The sequence below is a fragment of the Heterodontus francisci genome, chromosome 37 (genome assembly GCF_036365525.1).
Source record: "Heterodontus francisci isolate sHetFra1 chromosome 37, sHetFra1.hap1, whole genome shotgun sequence".
Lineage (NCBI taxonomy): Eukaryota > Metazoa > Chordata > Chondrichthyes > Heterodontiformes > Heterodontidae > Heterodontus > Heterodontus francisci.
In genome coordinates, this window is record NC_090407.1 from 19,889,535 (window position 1) to 19,909,343 (window position 19,809).

The following is a 19,809-nucleotide window of genomic DNA, read 5'->3' on the forward strand; positions in this document are numbered from 1 at the left end:
CTCACCCACATACACACACTTTCATCCTCTCACACAGACATATGAACACATCCTCACAGACACACACACACACACACTCTTTCACCCACTCATACAGTCATAGAAACACATTCACACAGACTCAGACACATGTGTAAATTCACTGGCTGAATTACCCTGTCCTTTACAAATGCACGCTGATAAATGTTTTCAGAGAACGGTTGAAGAGAGCTGAAGGATCAGAGTGACCGATCCCTTTTCATCTCCATTAAAGTTACAGTAATACAGCTCACTAAGGAGAGGTCAATACATTTCCTGTCGAACACAGTAGCAGAGATTAGCCCGACGGGAAGTAAATTCAAACTGATATACATTTTGGGTTGACCTGCTCCCTGTGTCCTTTCACCTGCGGGTCCCAAAGTAATTGGGATATTTGATTTACTGATCTTTATTTATAGATATCTATTTTCTATTGTGAACTCCTGGCTGTGAACAATCCCTGCATCTGATCCTTTACAGTAAAGCAGGTCCCGGCAATCGCTGACTTTTTCCCCCCTAAACTAATCCTTCAAACTTGACACTGGCACAAAGTTTACCGAGAACTGAAACGGATTTACTTTATTCAATCACTGTAAGAGACTAAAGATAGAGTTTGGGGCAGGGTCTGACCCTCTCTTTACCAGAGTCTGACCCTCTCTTTACCATTTAGCTTTGGCCCTCGGCCAAAACCGCCAGGAATTCCGACCGTTTTCGCTTAAAACCATCTGTTGATTTTAAAAAAACTCCTGAAGTGTTACAGGCCACGGTGAGGAGATGAACTCCACCTGCCCGACGTGAAACAAGATGAACAACCGCGGTCCCAGTAAACCGCAACACAACTGCACCTAATTTGGCCCCAGTTGGTAACGTAATTCAGAAGCGCTGCGAGATGGCTGGAGTGAGAAATAGAAACATGTCTTACTGGTTATGAGTGGGACCCTTCTTGTTCTTAATGTACAGGGAGATTTATCTAACCCGGTTTTTTTTGACAGTGCAGACGGAGCTTTACTCTGTATCTAACCCCGTTTTTTTTGTGCTGTACCTGTCCTGGGAATGTTTGATGGGGACAGTGTAGAGGGAGCTTTCCTCTGTGTTTAATCCTGTGCTGTAGCTGCCCTGGGAGTAAGTGCCACTGGGTACCTGAAGTAGAAGGAGTTCCATTACAAACCCCATCGCCTTATTTAACTATAATGAAAGGTGAGAGAGTTAAGGGCTGATGCAGTAGGGACCAGCACGGCTGAAAATACGTAACGGGTCTGGCAGCAAGAGAGAGAAACACCTCCGTTCTGATGAAACATGAATTTATTTCTCGCTCCACAGATGCTGCCAGACCTGCTGAGGATTTCCAGCATGTTCTGCTTTTATTTCCGATTTCCAGCGTCCGCGGTATTTTGCTTTTGTCCCAGCGGGGTTCGGCTCTCCTGTCAGTGAAACTGGAACATGTGGCCTGAAGTTAGGGGGAGGGGTTGCCCTGCATTTCTTCAGTGTGAGGTGTCCTGCTCCCGGACGCAATCGAACATTTTCTAGGCTTTCCGTGCGATCTAACTGCCGTCTGTGTGAATCCAATTGAAGCCAATTCCTTACTAATTTCTATTCCGGTTCTATCCACCTTTCACGTTACAGAGCCGAGAATACAGACAGGGTTAAAAGCCTCACTGGGCAATTCTCAGGTTGCCGTCGAAACCTGTGCCTGTCCCGGGTTTCCTGCCCCACAGGGCTGATCAGTGCCAACCCTTGGCACCACCCTAACTGGGAGACTGGTACCGAACTCACACCTGCGGGTGTAAAGGGAGTTCAATCTCAGGCGAGAAATTCTCCTGGACCCACAGACATTCTCATCTGAGACCTACCAACTGGGCAGCAAACTCGTCAGCATTATGGAGTCATCAGCCGTTTTGCCATTAACATTCAAAAATTAGCTTTGTATTTGTGTGGGCGAATCTCAATAGGGAATAATTTTAACAAAACAGCAAATTTGCTAAGAGGCGGGGATTTATTCCGCTCCTTTTATTCAGTTAGCGCAGTCCTCCTAATTTCCGCACTGTGATTCTCCCCAACCCACACGAAAAAAGGGTCAGAGATCCTATTCATTCCAGCAAGTAATATGTGAGCTGAGATGGAGCCTGTCCCCAAAGCAGTCTCTCCTTAATTAGTTGAAAACGGGAACCCCACACTAAAGCATGGTGAGACTGTAATATGATGAACTCCCTTTGTTAAAATGTCACCATAAATGTTCCTGATAAGCAAAAGCGAGAAGGATCAAAGGGAATAAGCTTCTCAATTTCCTGACTCAGTCTCGTACTTTTCCTTACCTACTTTTATTCCTTCTTAAACAACAGACCCGACAATCCGCCCTGTTACTTGCCAACGGGAGTTCAGAGGTCAGCCAAGCACTTGGAAATAATTGCGTATTAATATTTCCCTCAAAAGGCTTATTCTAGGCTCCCCCCCCCCCCCCCCCCCCCACATGACAAATGTCTTTATAAATTCGCATTGAGATGACATCCTTTTTTTGGTCACGATGTTACAACGGAGTCTGAAACATAATCTGCTCTGGAGCTGTGTCTGAAAGTGTCCTTTCACAAAGCGCGCACATTCGGGAGCTCCTATTAAATGTTTCTCAAAACACAACATAATCAGCCTCCACCCACCCCCCCCCCCCCCCCACCCACCCAAATGCATTGGCGTCTAGTTTGCTTTCAAGGGTAGGTTTAGATGTTTTTCTGCTTTCCGTGTTTGTTATGACTGGTCTGGGCCTGTGTTTTGGGTTGGTGCAGGCTGGTGTCTGTGTGTAGGCTGGTGTCTGTGCGTTTGTGTGCAACTTGTGTCTGTGTGTTTGGGTGCAGGCTGTGTCTGTCTGTTTGTGTGCAGGCTGGTGTCTGTGTGTTTGTGTGCAACTTGTGTCTGTGTGTTTGGGTGCAGGCTGTGTCTGTCTGTTTGTGTGCATGCTGGTGTCTGTGTGTTTGTGTGCATGCTGGTGTCTGTGTGTTTGGGTGCAACTTGTGTCTGTGTTTGTGTGCATGCTGGTGTCTGTGTGTTTGGGTGCAACTTGTGTCTGTGTGTTTGTGTGCATGCTGGTGTCTGTGTTTGTGTGCATGCTGGTATCTGTGTGTTTGGGTGCAACTTGTGTCTGTGTGTTTGTGTGCATGCTGGTGTCTGTGTGTTTGGGTGAAACTTGTGTCTATGTGTTTGGGCGCATGCTGGTGTCTGTGTTTGTGTGCACGCTAGTGTCTGTGTGTGCATGCTTGTGTCTGTGTTTGTGTGCAGGCTGGTGCATGCTGGTGTCTGTGTGTTTGGGTGCAACTTGTGTCTGTGTTTGTGTGCACGCTAGTGTCTGTGTGTGCATGCTTGTGTCTGTGTTTGTGTGCAGGCTGGTGTCTGTGTGTGCATGCTTGTGTCTGTGTTTGGGTGCAGGCTGGTGTCTGTGTTTGGGTGCATGCTGGTGTCTGTGTGTTTGGGTGCATGCTGGTGTCTGTGTGCACGCTAGTGTCTGTGTGTGCATGCTTGTGTCTGTGTGTGCATGCTGGTGTCTGTGTTTCTGTGTAGGCTGGTGTCTGTGTGTTGGATGCATGCTGGTGTCTGTGTTTGGGTGCATGCTGGTGTCTGTGTTTGTGTGCGTGTTTGTGTGCATGCTGGTGTGTGTGTTTGTGTGCATGCTGGTGTGTGTGTTTGGGTGCACGCTAGTGTCTGTGTTTGTGTGCATGCTGGTGTCTGTGTGTTTGTGTGCATGCTGGTGTCTGTGTGTTTGGGTTCATGCTGGTGTCTGTGTGTTTGGGTTCATGCTGGTGTCTGTGTGTTTGGGTGCACTCTAGTGTCTGTGTGTTTGGACCTCTTCTTTGATAAGACTGCAAGACCAGAAGGCTGCAGGTTCTAAATCTTGTTTTATATATATTCGCACACAGTATTCGATTCAGTTCTTCAAAATTGGTTGGGAAATGCAACCCAGTTTCTAAGCTGAATTGTGACACACTGTTTTCTATATTGTCCACTCGGCGTAGCCCGTATTGGGACAACCTGTTGGCCTGTAGGTACTAAACACCCAAAATCAAGCAATTCAATGCAACTCGATATCCATGCACAGTCTCCAACACCCAGTGTCCAGTTAACATCCGGCTGTACCCAACCCCCTCAGTCTCCTAAAGGTAGTTAGTAGCTGCTCCCACAAGTCAGGATGGTCTGACCTTCGAGTCACATCATTGTGGGACCCCCAACCCGGAGGGGCCCTTTAATAGCGTCACCTCACACAACTGTGCCTTACACCTGGGATGCCCCTTCGGTTCTGCCACCTCTCATTTGAAAACTCAGTACATCATACAATCCAGGGACCGCTGCACTTCCGGCTAAAGTTTGGGATGCAATCGATACCGTGACTACAGGTTTACGAAATAAATAATAAAAGAAACCATTTAAAATTAGAAATCGCCAATAGTGGAAGGAAGCATGATAACATACTTTGTTTCAGAGAACCTTTAAATAAACACACATCACCTTTAACACCAAGGGAGTCTGGGTAAGACCAGATTTTTTTTTTTAATTAATTGTGCAACTTAAATTCCGAAGTGTGACTCTCCCAATCTGCGATGGATGGAATTTCACCATCGGATTGAAATGCTGGGTCACTTTTATTATTATTGTTATTATTTCATAAATTTGAGAGAGGATTTAGGGTTTTGCTCCGTCCCAAAGATCTTTCAGCTTTAAGTTCTGGGTCCTATATGTTCTTTAAAATCCTTTCCATGTAAATTGCAATGAAATATAGAAGGGGTAAGAGGGAAAGCCTTGATGGGAAAGGGGAGGTTAATCCTAGTTTAATGCAGCGATGCAGCTATAGGACCGAGCTGTGCTGATTGTGTTATCTCTGCCTAACATTTGTATCTCGCTCAATTCCTGCAGCCAAATAGCTGGGAGAAAGTAGAGATGTATGGACTGCTGATGCCTCGGGAAAATATGTTATTAATATCTAAATAACGTTGCCATATTTGAGCTAAATCTCTCTCTCTCACTCTTTCCTGGTGTTGGATGAATTCGTTTGAAGTGCAGTCCTATCGCTTTCTCTCATCCTCCTTCTTCGTTATGCCTCCTCACTTCTGACACATGAATTGTAGATAGTTTAACTCATGCAAAATATGTTTTTAAAACTCAATTTCCTAACTCAGTCTGGTAAATTATTCTCTGTCCTTTTCTTTCTCTCTCTCTCTCGGCCTTTATTCATTTCTCTACACTTTTCTATCCTTTTGCACTCTCATTTGCAATTATTCTGATTTAAATCATATTATTGGTTTCGAGGTTTTTTTGCTCTGAAGTCTCCCGCTCTCTGCCTCCCACCATCCAAAAAGGGTACAATTCTCTCTTTCATTTCCCTAAGCCACCCGTCCTCCCAGCTTTACTGTTTTCCATCATTCTATCCTCTTCAAATCTTGCCCGTTATCCCAAATCGTTCCCACATTCTCTTCTAGTCGGCTGAACTTGAATTGCTGTGGTTTACTGTCTTAACGTGTTTTCTCTCTCGTCCACTCGTGTGTTTATTTATCTAAACCCCGACTAGTAAAGTATTCTGCGCTAGTATTTGCTTTAGTAATTGCTATCTCAGTCCTGTGCCTTATTTGTCTTCGTTTTCTCTGACAAGTGTCATTTGTATGGCTGCTATATCCCTTTCTTTAATTGAATATGCACATTACAATGAGTTGTAGCCCCGGATAGTTTGACATTCCTCTATCTGTTCCCTGGCCTCTATTATTTCAGCTGATCCCCCCTCACAAACACAGAAATCCTCTCTGCTTTCTGTTTGATTAGATTCACAACTTCCAGGTGACCCTCCGGTCTTCAAGTGTCTATTGTAACCCATCTCTCTCTCTCTCTCTCTCGTATACATGCAGGTTTCTGGTTAATTCTCCGTAGTTAGTTCACCGGATAGACTCTATCTGAGCAAGCCAAAAGCAATGCCGCCAGGTGTGAAACACACCCCCAACAGCTATTCCCCCCTCCCCACACTGACACACACACACATACTTTAGTGGGTGTCTCTTTCATTTTATCATCTTCGTCCAAATTAAGAGTGTCACCTCCCTGTATAGCAGCCTCGCACACGCGGTCTCACTCTGCTTTGCCAAATGCAACTGGCTTGTCTAAATATTTACATGTTCAACACCTCCCCACTCCACGACACACGGCTGTACACCGAACACAAATCTCCTCACTAAAAGCAATCGACCAGCCTATATTTCTAAACTTGATTCTCAGTCAGAATCCCCAATCGCCAATCTCTGTAACCACACATTGATTGCACTATCAGGTTGCTCCATTGCTTATTCGTGTGATGCAAATTTCTCCCGTTTAATATTGCATTGATCTCCAGTTTTGGCCATTGTTCGTTAGTTACACAGTCTATTTGCACACCGTTTTTCTCCGACTTGTCACCTAATTGAATTCTTCTGTGTCTGTCCATCTATCTCCCATTTATAATAATACCCACACCACTTATTGTGGTAACATGTTGCAGATGCTCGCAACCCTTATTTACATTTCTGCTTTCATTGCAAATCGATGCCCCGTGTCGTGCAGATTGCAATAATATCAAAGATATTCCACCGTATAAAAATCGTCCACGGCAATTTTGTCTCCTACTCATTCTGCTCATTGACCCTTTCCTGATTCTGTAGCATCTATGCCCATTCTAGATATTTTAGAATCGACAATTCACAAATAAATCAACGGAAATTGTACTTTTGGGAGGGGTGATGAAACAGAAATCTTTGCACCCCCACTCCCAAACATCTCCCAACCCTACCCCCCACTCCAACACATCCCCTCGGTGTTAACCGGCCAGATGTCCAGTGCCACTTATCTCTTTATCTCAAAAACCCATTCATTGTTACAGAATTATTTTTGCTTGTGAACATCTCTTTTACAGGTACAGTTCTGTTTGAACAGGCTCCTGTCAAGCACACAAGTTACCATTTTCACCATTGATTTCCAGCTCTTGAGTGATAGTTGTCAGCACGAGGCCGGAGGAGCATGTGACAAAATGTTAAATATGTCCTAAAATTTATAACATTTATTTAAAAAAAAATCAGGCACGAGAAAAGGGAACTGAAATCTGGCGAATTTGTGCCCGGAGCTACACAGAGCAAAGCGTTTAAAGATGAAAGTGCAAGAAATAAAAGGGCTCAATTTAATCTGCCTTAAAACCCTTCAACATAACGTTTGTGCTTAAAAGTCCCCACAGTGGCGTGATTGGGGCTAAATACACTTCTCACCATGGCTAGGAGCTATTACACTCCTCGGAAACACAGCCCCTCATTCACACAGCGCCGTTTTCATTACTTTCTATAATAAGCCTTAACATTATTAAATGTCAGAGAGATGAGAGAGAAAGGAACAGTCCAGCAAAATCTTTGCTTAAAAAAAGAGAAAGGGCATTAGAATCTCGGCCCTGAGTTACTGCAGCAAAGACACAAATTAAGTTATGTTTGGGTTTCCTATGGTTCTGGGAAATATAAATAATTATTCAAAACAAATCGCTTAAAGAGACAGGGCCATGCGTTATAACATGCATTATAAAAAGTTGTCGATAAACTTCCTCCTTTTAAAAAGTTATAACCTGAGATGTTGAGATAAGTGGGTGTTAAATTGTTTTGGCGGCTGTGAACACTCAACGCTGTTGAACAGCGCGGGTTATTAGCTGCCCGTGCAGTTCGATATTTTGAAGATTTCTAAAAACAAAATTCTGTTTAGGTTTGAAGACAAATGTGAGCGAAAATTTCCCACCTCACCAATGGTTTAAATTAGACATCTATACTCTTTGAAAAAGATCACAAAGGTCGTCAGCGGTTTAAACATCCGGTCGTCTTATTAGATTTAATTTGGAAAGTAAAAGAAAAGTTTTGTAGACTTTTTTTTTTAACACTTTCACTAAAAGTTGATTTATAAATATAAACACCATCACGTCACCCAGGCGTCTTAAAGAAACTATCAGTCTTTTCGCTGTCACTCAGCGTGGGCTCCGGCTCCTCTTAAAGGCTGATCGTAAAACGGCAGCACGCGGAGCTCTCTTTTCAAACATTTTCAAACATGTATTTAAATATTCAGCGTGAAAGCTTTCGGCGAGTGCGACTAGATAGTTCTATATTTGTATATATATAAAATTCACCGTCTCTAAAACTCACTACCTGAAACTTAAGGGTAAGTTTAAGAGAATGAAAAGTTTTTGAAAGTTGGAATTTGTTAAATTGGCAACTGGGTACTTTGTAATCAATGTAAGATTTGCAAATTAAACTATATTGAACCGGGATATTGGCTAAAATATGAACAGTCAGTAAACATGTTTACAGCTTATCTTGGCTGAAAGGAGATTTATAAAACCCAATTTCCTTCGTGTAATGAGTATCTATAGTTAATTAAAACTCAGTATATTCGCTTACAAAATTATATTATTCAACACTTTTTTCAAACTTCGTTCTACTAAGATTTAATTTATATACACAGATTATTTTTAAACGCATTCGATGGCCGGGAGTTGCAACTGTTTTAACAACTTAGGGCAAGAACACGAAATTGGCGCATTTACAAAAAAAATCCGAGAACGGATTAAATAAAACTTGGCGAAATAATTAAAAGCTTCACTATATCATGACGGTTTACAAAAGGCAAAGAAGCGTTTCATTGCTTCCTGTTTGTGCGATTCCCTCTGTGATGTACTTAAGGGTTATTTTTAAATTTGATTTAAATGTTTAAACGTTGCGTTGGATGGTTGGACGGGGGCAAACTGCACGAAATCTGCTTCCCAAATGAATATTGACTGTTTCTAAATGTTGTTTTAAAAAATCGTTTTGTACCTTCAGCCAGTTAATTCTTTCCCAATATTATTACAAAACTGCTAACAGCGGGGAGGGTTTGTATTATTCATGTGATTCCCCTTCTCCATTATTTCCTCCCTCGCTCTTTTGTTCTGATATTTTTTTCCCCTCTCTCAGGTTTTTTTGAATGAGAATGTCGGACTCTGTCCGCCTCAGAACAGGCTGCTATCTTTCTCTTTCTCTCTCTCTCTCTTCGCCTCTGTTCGCTTTTGTATTTCAGCTTTTAAAACATTTTCAATAGACTCGATGCTCTTTGTAGTCAAGTTCATCTCCAAGTCTGGATATGAGTCTGTCTTCGAGAAGCCCCTTTTGTCAAACCCAGCAGAAATGTTTGAACATCTCGTTTGACAGTTTTTTGTCCTTTTTTAAGAGGGGAAAGTGTTTATTTAAATATTCCCGAGTGGGCCCCGAGGAATTAAAAGAGCAAGCGAGCTTTTTTCCCCTTCAAAGTTTGACGACGAATAATCTCGAGTTGGTACACAAGTCAGCGGCCGAGCTTCACCCCGTCAACACTTAAAGAATAAACCGATTGATTCAACTTATAGGGACTTCGCATGTAACACGTCAGATAATAGGGAAGGGACGGAGTCAGGACCATGTGTCAGGGACGCCATTCACTCCAACAGAGACTATCTTTCATTGAACCTAACCAGCCGCATGCATGAAAACCAAAGGAACATATTCCAACAGAATTTGCATTAAAAATCATATCCCACCATTTATTTCTGATCGCTCTAAGAAACAACAGCATTGCTAAATAAATACAAGTTCATAACTTTTCTGATCTATATTTTCGGACCATTTCCATGACGTTCTCATTTATTTCGTACAATTTATTTTGTAACGAAGTGGTGGTGTTTGTGCTTTTATAACCCCCCCCCCCCCCCCCCCTTTGTCTGTCCCTTGATCATTTGAACAGACTAAATGTCCCATCTCCTCGCCTTTCATCAGCCGGCTGCACCGTCCTCCCCTCCTAATTGTTATTGATTGGCAGAGCAGGCAACTGTCAGCCGCAGTTTCAAGGGACCGTTTAAGAAACCTGGAGAACTGTCCACAACACAAATTAATTTAAGCTCCAACAATACTTTCCATCAGAGTCTGCGGTGAATAATTGATAGCTGCAACATGCCAAAGGGCATGCCAGCAATTGTCCACTTCCTGCACTAAAGCGTTCTCCACTCGGGACCGTCTCATGGGAGGGAAGTTTCCCATTTTGGGCAGAATATTTCTCCAAATCTACAGAAAGACTTGGGGAGCCCCCAGCCTCAGACCTGTTAATATAACAGAATAACTCACCATCCCTGCGAGGGAAGGACAGAGCGAGCTAACCATTCTTGTCCTTTCACTTTACTATATATATATTAAAACATAGTATTGAGAATGTGTGTATGTATATTTTATGGAATATATTAGTTAACAAACACGGGGCAGTATGTACATTTCTTTCTAAATCCAGAATCCATTTGATTCAGAGAAACAGAATCGTGTCAAACCAAACCCAAGTCAAATGACGAGCGCCCAGTACCGAGGACGGGAATGACTGAGGACGGGAATGCAGGCTGGGGTCAGGTGCACTCTTAGAAAGCGTTCGAAATAAACCCGCTCTCCCCTTTTGTTTTTTTTAAAATGAAGATCCAAGGGGCAAAACTAATTTCTCTTTTTCAAAAAAGTTCCCGATTTTCTTGAACTGAAAGATGAGGTGAAATCCAGACCTAAGCAGGGAATTTCCTCCCATTCCCCCCTTCCCAGCTCTTACCCACCCCCCCACATATCGGCAGAATGATGAGGAACTTAACTAAACCCCAAAGTGGGGGGCGGGGGACAACACGCATCAATGTTACCTTTCTCCCCGAGGATTCCATCAATACTATGTTTAGTCTTCCTGCCCCCTTCTTCCTCTTTCTTCTCCATTTCTTCGTCATCATCTCTCTTTCCAAACTTGGCTCTTAACACCCGACTGATGGAACTCACTTTCAAAAGAAAAAAAATGAATAAAATAATTATAAAAAAAAGGAAACTAGGAAAATCGACAGTCTGAATGGGTTTAATTTAAGTGTCGATTCTCTAGATCAGAAACTTCAGACAAATCCATTCAACCTAAGCCGATTCTTTACATGTCTCCGGGCCATTTGAGGCAAAAATTTAATAATTTCGAATTAAAAACTTCTCTTTAATAGTTCTTGTGTAATTTGATAACATTTAAAATACGTCGTGATTTCTGAAAATTTGTTGACAAATTCGATCCTTCTCACGAATAATGATTTTTCCTGCTAATTGTTGGTGATTTGTTTAAAAAAGCTAAATTCGAAAAGTTTTTTTTCCAGTTAATGGTAAAATTCGGAGTGTCTGAGGGGACGGGAGAGTGTTGGGGCTTGTCCCCATAACTGTAGCTCTTCCCCCCTCTTCCCATTCCCGAACTCCCCTAAACCTGTCAATTTCGAGTCAAATTCATTGATTGCAATAGGACCCGATCGCCGGCGCTTCGGCCCCGGGGGTGATGGGGAGATCGGAGAGGTCCAACCGGAAGAAAGAAAAATGATCACGAAGAAATGCTGCAGAAAACCGAAAACCGGCCAACAGACAAAACCAAAAAAACCCCCCCAACCCCAGAATAATTCCCGCCCCGTTCTCGGGGACCGAATTCTAATACACGACCTGTGGGAAGCTCAATAAAACCAACCTGCAACTTCAAGACATTTCGCTGAAACTGAACGCTTACATCTACCGGTATCGAGCTGCAATTGTCAGGGATAGTTTTAGAGATTAATCAAATTGTGTGTGTGATTTTTTTGTTTTGCAATGGGTGTCAGTTTTGATGAGGTTTAAGCGAAAATTGTAGCAAGCCCAACGAGACGTTTTAACAACCGCAGTTTGTGCAGCGTCTGGGTTCTGCCATCCTTTTCTGTTCTCTCTCTCTCTCTAACGTGGATGATTGAGAAAAGTAATGGAAGTTGTCTGTTTCTCTCTGACACGTCCTCTATGTGCATACTTGTCGAAGTTTCCCTCACCTGAAGGCACAGTGCTTCTGTCACAAATCCCGTCTTTGAGCAGTTTGTCCCTGATCTCCCAACTAAACATTCCCGGGTTTTCTCTCTTGTACTCTTCGATCTTTTTCTCCACATCAGGCGTTGCTACCTGCTTTAGAGGGGAACAGACAGAGAAAACGACAGGCACAGACACAGAGACACAGACAGAGAGAAAAAAAACTTTTAATTTAATTGATGTGAAAATCACAAGGTAACTAAAATCAGAACATCTCAATCCATTGTTGGTAAATCAGTGAAATTGTTTTAAACATCCACATTTGTTTGAATTCCAATAATGACATTTATTTGTTGTGAACTGCCATGTGTCTTGTTTAATTGTGGGTAAAGACAGTATGTAAGGGCGATTTCTAACTGTTAATTCCCTTCCTCTTTAAACACCAGCTTCTTTAAATTATATAAAAAAAACATTTTATTGATTGTGATGTTTTGGGACGGTGATGCGGCTGATTTATGTCCTACTGTGAATAACGTTGTAATTAAAGCCAAGTGTCGAATTCCAGTTCAGTTCGCTCTGCTCTCACCACTGTTACTGCCCAGTTTTATTTGGAGCGAGTCTTTCTCCAACTGTCACTGTGAGGAATGGAGTTTTTGCCCGTGTCTCAAACACCAAGCAGTCGGAACACTCACTTTAACTGAATAGTCTTGGTCCACTTTACTAATTTGATTGAATAGCTGCTACTTAAAAAAAAAACGCAACACTCATTTTAAGGAAAGTTTTTTTTTCTTGGAGTTTGATACTGAGTTTGCTTCAGGTTTAATTGGAAATAAATATATTATAGCAGCCAGAGGCGGGTGGAGGTAGGGTCTGTACTGGAGAGCGTGCCTGCGTTAGCCGCGGTAGGGATAGGCCTTCTGGACGGGTTATTTCTGTGTTGTGACATTTTTAAAAATAATGCAACTTATGTTTATTACTATTCATACTTTCACCAGAAATGTCCACCACACGTTTAACACTGGGATTGGGAGTGTGTGTGTGACAATATAAAGTGAACATTTGGAAGATTGTGCCATGCTAGGGGAATGCTGTGAAGATTTGGGTGGTTTCTCTGAGCGTGCCTTTTTGAATTGTACACTCTCCTCTCCTGCACATCTATCTTCCATTTATTTCTTGCATCTCTGTCATCATTCTGACCTGTCAGAGGGTCGCCTTGGCCCCGCCATTTCCTCCACTCACCCTGGGCTTGCTGCCTCCGATGGCCCCTGGCCGGATAGAGCCAGTCTCTTGATAACGACACAAGATTTTGGAAACGCAGCCATGAGAGACTCGCAGCTGCCTGGAGATCACACAGGGCCGGATACCATGATGAGCCATTTCCACGATTTTGTGTCGAATATGGTTCGGTAAGGGTCTGCCGTTTATAAACACTCCGCCCAGCTGGTTAACTCTCCCCTGGCCCAGAGGCGTGGACACTGGGTTAAAGAGAGAGGAGAGAGAGAGAAAGAGGAAGAGAAAAAGAGATAGAGTAAAACATGTCACCAGTGGGAGCAGCCTATACAGAACCTAGTGAGCACTCGCTATCTGTATCTAAACGGTCAAGAAACAATCTCAGCTTTAAAACTGCCCAATAATGATGTGCACTTGAAACCAGGTCCTCGTCGCCTTTATTTTAACACTGGTACTTTAATTCGAGGTCTTACTTCCCCTGAAGCCGCATTCCCCCAAGATTGTGATAATTGTCGAACTGATCAATGCAGTTTTTCAAACAGGTGTGTGTTACTGGCTTGACTCCAGATACAACCGCACAAAGTTTAGGAACTGTTCATCTCTGATGCTGTTTAAGAAGTGCAATATACATGTAATTATAACTTATGTAAAGATTTTCCTATTAATTAGGATAAAAACTGAGTTAAACTTCAGTTGAGATGGTCACAGACTCCATTGGAGATGAACACAGATTTAGCCAAACAACCTAGAAATGTGATCAGATTAATGTAATCACAGTTCTAACTTTCTAACTAGGACTGAGGATATCCGGCCATACACGGTTTTCAAACCTTTCTAGAATTGAAAATCATTCTAATTTAATACATGCGCTCATTACAAATCGAAGTGACCTCAGTTAAGGGTTGAGCTCAGCTAACGAAATCGGCTTTAATAAATTCGTTTTCCAGAAAAGGTTTGCTTACTAAATGAAGTGTGTTAGTTGTGTTTAATGGATAAAAGGCGAGACGGAATAAAAGTAACACAATAGGCGTTTTGGAGCTAGCATCGCCGCTCCAGCAAGCAGATTGGGGGCTCTTCATTTCTTAATCTGAATCAGGCATTGCTAATTTAAAGTAATGACGACCAACACATGCGGTTAGCTTGGACACGACTCATTCCTCCCAAACATCACTAAGTGGGCCATTTCTGCGCTCAATAGACACTAGAAACTGTAGCACTTTCCTCCCTCATTATTCCCAGTCATGTTGTGCAAATATTGGAGTAATCCCCCTTATCCCTCTTCTGACTATTTCATCACTTCAGTCTGCTGAATGATGCACTTCAGTGAATCCACCAAGCTTGTGTGTTTTACGGCATGCGTGGTTTGTGGGCTTTTACGAATTTCTCCTTAATCACGAAACAGACGGAGGGAGAGCCGCAAATAAATAAAAAACCGATCCCAAACCCGACAACATCAGCATTCTGTGCAAGGCAGCACGTGCTGAAACCTTATAACAAAAATAAAATTAGCACTAAATGCCCAGTGCCAATTAATTCAAGATACATTAACGCCTTATGTTAAAACAGGTGCATCAGAACAGAGCACACTCCAGGGAAAATAAACCAACTTCCTCACATCCGCACCCCCCTCACCCCGTTAAGGAAATGTTATCTTTAACTATACTCCCATTTTAAAATACCAATGCATGTTTTTTTCTCCCAAATAGATTTTAATATTCGAATGCATTTCATTAAATTGAGACACACGTTGATCGGGGCAGACATACCTTCCAAAGGGAATCCAGTCCTGGTGTAGTTCTGGCCTGGACTCGGACGCATCATCCGCGGTGCTGTCCCGGTTAGAGATGTCATTCTACAATCGGTATGGAGACGAGTAGTATTGGCGAGGGAGGGGGAGGTCAAAAGGAGAGATTCACACACAAAACAAAATGAGCGAATCACAAAGTCCCGCAGACAGGGTGACTGTTGTATCTGTGGCCCCTGGTGATCGGATCCTTGTCAATCTGTATCCGCTAAAGCTGTCTTCGCCCGGCCTGGCTGGACTCGCTCTGTGATCTTCCTGAAAAAAGTTTCTTAGAAAGTGGGATGAGCAGCTAGTAGACTGAAGGGAGAGTTGTGGGGGGGGGGGGGGGGGGGGGGGGGGGGACAGATGTAAAGGCAATCCTTTACTCTTCTGATGTAGCAATCCCTTCACCAAGACAAATTTCTTACTGATTGGTAATTTCCCTCCCTCCCCCCAACTCCTGTTTTTTTTAATGCTGTTTTGTGGAAAGTTTTCAAACTAACAAAACTCTCCAGGAAGCTGGGAGATGTTGAGGCGCCCAAGTTCGGCGCAGTGTGCTGGAGCAGTGGAGTTTAAACTCTGATAGGCTCGGGCTGATTCTTTTATTCGCGAGGAGGGAGCGAACACACTGACAAGTGAATGCGCCAATGACAGTGGGAGAGCCCGGGCGCGATCACACTCTGTACATTCACTCTTTCACTGCCTCGTTTTGAACCAAACAGATGTTTAATTAAAACAAAATTTAAAAAGAATAAAAAAGACCAGCTAAAACAATCAGAGCTAAAAGCTATTTTAATAAATAGAAACTCCTCTCACTGCCTTCTCATCAATGGAATCACAGACATCATTAACTAAAGTTCAGTCTGAAAGATTGGACATTTCAGACTCACTCCAATGTCCAGTACACTTTATTTAACAACTTCAGGGACCCAACTGGACAAACACCGGGTAAAAAAGCAAAACGTCTTGTCTCCACGGTCTCTGAACACCCTTGTCTGATCTTGTATACAAACGCTGGTATTAATGGTAGATTCTGAGCCCTATTTAAACAGTGTAATTTAACATTCATTCGCTTTAATGCTGTGGATTCAGTAACTGAAATTGAGTGTCAGTATCTCTCAGATTCCGCGGGGGTTATACAAAACTGTAACACAGTGGAACTATATTTAAAGATGCCATGTAGAAGTGTAGTTGGTGGTAACAATAAAGGATTTGTTTTATGCCAGGATCTGTTAGACTCGCCTCTCTGTCCATCTCGCTTGTATATGTCCCCCCGGAGCTGTCCCAGCCTGGCCTTATGTCATTATATTCTCGTAACTTCTTTTCGAACTAATTTCAAGATTAATTTGACCAGACGGCCGAAATATTTCCCTCTGAGCAGCTCCGTTCTTTTAATTCCTGGTGATAACAGCTCGTTAACATTACTTAACCTACACCGGGGAAACATGAAAAAGAAAGGGGGTTTTTTCGTTTTATTTAAACAGGCCGCTTATTCTGAGAGCGGGAACGCGGGAGCGGGCATGTGCCGTGACTTTTCCCCATCAGAATGAGCGCAGATATTATTTGGAGAAGGCGGTTGTTTTCAAGGCTCGAATCTTTTTGATGGATTTGAAAAAGAATTCCCTTTTCTGAGAAAGCTGTGGGCACAAATGTGCAGAAGGGGAGAAGCTGCGCTAAGCAACCAACCGCACCCCCCCCCCCCCTCAACAGACACACACACATACACACAGTCACTCCCCCCCCCCCCCCCACACACAGTCACTCCCCCCTACCCACACAGACACACACACACAGTCACTTCCCCCCCCCCCACAGACACACACACAGTCACTCCCCCCCCACACACAGTCACTCCCCCCTACTCACACAGACACACACACACAGTCACTTCCCCCCCCCCACAGACACACACACAGTCACTCCCCCCCCCACACACAGTCACTCCCCCCTACTCACACAGACACACACTGACATCCCCCCCCCCCACACACACACAGTCACTCCCCCCTACCTCCCACACACAGACAACCCTTCCCCCCTACCCACACACACACACACACACACACAGTCACTTCCACCCCCACCCACACACACACAGACATCCCCCCACACACACAGTCACTCCCCCCTACCCCCACACACAGACATCCCCCCCCACACACACTCACTCCCTCCCCCCACACACAGTCACTCCCCCTACCCCCACACACAGACATCCCCCCCACACACACTCCCTCCCTCCCCCCACACACAGTCACTCCCCCCTACCCCCACACACAGACATCCCCCCCACGCACACTCACTCCCTCCCCCCACACACAGTCACTCCCCCCCCATACACACACAGGCACTTCCCCCTACCCCCACACACAGCCACCTCTCCCACAGATACACAATCATACACATGCGTGACCCCACATACACACATGCCCCCGTACATACATACATATACACACACATAAACACACCCAGCCACCCATAAACACATAGACACCTTGATACACACACATGTATACACAGCCATCCATAAACACACACACACGCGCTCTGATACACATCGATAAATACACACATACACACAAAGATCTAGACACAAATACACACACAAGCACAATTGCACACATAAATACACAACAGAACCTTGTTGTGAGAATCACCAAAAGTGACTCACAAAAGTTTCTGATTTAATTTCCCCTCAGTGGCTGATCTCTCCGAGCATGTTAATTGTTCTAATGTAATACAACACTGATCACTGGTGCCAGGAACCAATCGATGATCCCTTTATTAAATGTGTTCTGTTATGGCGATTTTACAAAATGTCACTGATGGTAATTATAATAATAAGAATTTTTAAAAGTTGCGCTTTGCTTCACAAACCCTCCCTTAATCTTCATTTAATTCGTATTCAGCTCGGCTAATAATTCGCTTGTCAAGTGATAACAGCGCGTGTATTCCATAAATAACTTTCCAAATGAAAATTGGGAACAGAAGGGTGTCTCGCTGTGTGTTAGACAGATACCCAGGCCGGAGGTGAGACCAGTACAATCCTGAAATTCACACAATAATTAATTGCAATCTACTTTTTATTTTTTAAAAAATGTTACAAATATTTGGGCCCATCGAATGGCATTTAAAAAGAAAATCTCTTCAGCTTCGTCCACTCAGGGTTCCTGCTTAAAGCCGTGTGCTTAGAAACCGTTTACAAATTGAAATATCATTTCTGCTATTCCTGGCCCCAACTCTAACACTAAAACCAATTTCCACCCTAACTTTACCTCCAATCCAATTGCAGCATATTTCAAACCCAAATCGCCCTTGGCACCCTAAAACTCTGATTCTAACCCAGTTGTACCCCAAGACTAACCTCAATCTCGAATCTAACTTTAACCACATTCCTAGCACAGTTTTCTCCTACATCTCTGCCTCAGTTCCAAACTAGCGTCCGTTCGGTCACATTTGGACGAATTGAAATAATGAGCAACGTTTGGAACCGTCTGCGAAATACCGGGAGGGGAAGAGCGAAACGGGACATGGCTTGCAGCGATCAAGCTGACTATTCTTTCCACAGCCGACTCCCGGGTTCCAGCTCCCGGACCCGACTACGATTTCTTTCATAGCCGAGTCTCAGCATTCATAGAAAGAGGCAGCCAGTCGAAAGGACAGAGGAGCAGAGAAATAAAAAGTGGAATATCAATCCCCATTGTCAAATAATATTACTCTCTAATGTCCAGTTATTTCTTTCAAAAATATTCAGTTGTGCTAATCCTTAATATCGTTATATCAGCCCCTGATAACCAGTTATATCGCTGTTATTATCCACTTAAGTCCCTCCCCAATATCTAGTTATAGCAAATATTCTGTTATATCGGTCTCCAATATCTAATTATATCAGTTCCCAATATCCACTTATATTAGGCTGCTTTATTCAGATATATTGGGCATCACTGTCCAGTTATTACAGTCCCCAGTATCCAATTATTTTTGCCACCCCAGTATTCAGTTATTGCATTTCTCAATATCCAATTATAACAGTTTCCAGTGTCCAGTTTTATTGTTCTCTAACATCCAGCTATATCAGTTCATGAAATTCAGTTATATCAGCTTTCAATATTGCTGTATCAGTTCTGAATATCCCATTACATCAGTTCCCAATATCTACTTATTAGTTCCCAATATCCAGTTATATTTAGTTCTCTGTATCCAGGTATATCAGCCCCACTATCAAATTATAAGAGGCCCCAATATTCAGTATATTATTTACCAAAAAACATTTGTAACAATGCCCAGTAACAAGTTATATTCATTCCCAATATCCAGTTATGAGCTCCAATATCTAGTTACATAATTGCAATATTGAGTTGTATTTGTTCCTTAAAGGAAGGTTTGCCAACATCAGTTTTTGCAGTCACAAGTCATTTATTATCCATCTTCACTATCCAATTAAATCACTTCCTAATATTCACATATCAGTGTCCAATATCCAGTTATACCAGTTACCACTGTTCAGGTATATTAATCTCCATTAACCTGTCCAGGTGTACCAGTCTCCAATATCCAGTTATACCAGTTACCACTGTTCAGGTATATTAATCTCCATTAACCTGTCCAGGTGTACCAGTCTCCAATATACAGTTATACCAGTTACCACTGTTCAGGTATATTAATCTCCATTAACCTGTCCAGGTGTACCAGTCTCCAATATCCAGTTATACCAGTTACCACTGTTCAGGTATATTAATCTCCATTAACCTGTCCAGGTGTACCAGTCTCCAATATACAATAATACCAGTTACCACTGTTCAGGTATATTAATCTCTGTTAACCTGTCCAGGTGTACCAGTCTCCAATATCCAGTTATACCAGTTACCACTGTTCAGGTATATTAATCTCTGTTAACCTGTCCAGGTGTACCAGTCTCCAATATCCAGTTATACCAGTTAC

At 43.0% G+C, this 19,809-nt stretch overlaps 1 protein-coding gene across 2 annotated transcripts in view; it reads right to left on the bottom strand.

Moving 5' to 3' along the window:
- Nucleotides 1-14,936, bottom strand: part of LOC137351896 (paired box protein Pax-7) — a 189,506-nt gene extending 174,570 nt beyond the window's left edge. Inside the window, exons 1-4 of one of the 2 annotated variants that reach the window (XM_068016767.1) lie at nt 14,852-14,936; nt 13,095-13,330; nt 11,882-12,011; nt 10,715-10,843 (exon numbers count right to left, since the gene is read on the bottom strand). In XM_068016767.1, the coding sequence (XP_067872868.1) occupies nt 10,715-10,843; nt 11,882-12,011; nt 13,095-13,330; nt 14,852-14,936 (580 nt within the window). Of the gene's footprint in view, nt 1-10,714; nt 10,844-11,862; nt 12,012-13,094; nt 13,331-14,851 lie in introns of both variants that reach the window. The other variant, XM_068016766.1, reaches the window with a different exon arrangement.
- Nucleotides 14,937-19,809: the final 4,873 nt, after the last annotated feature.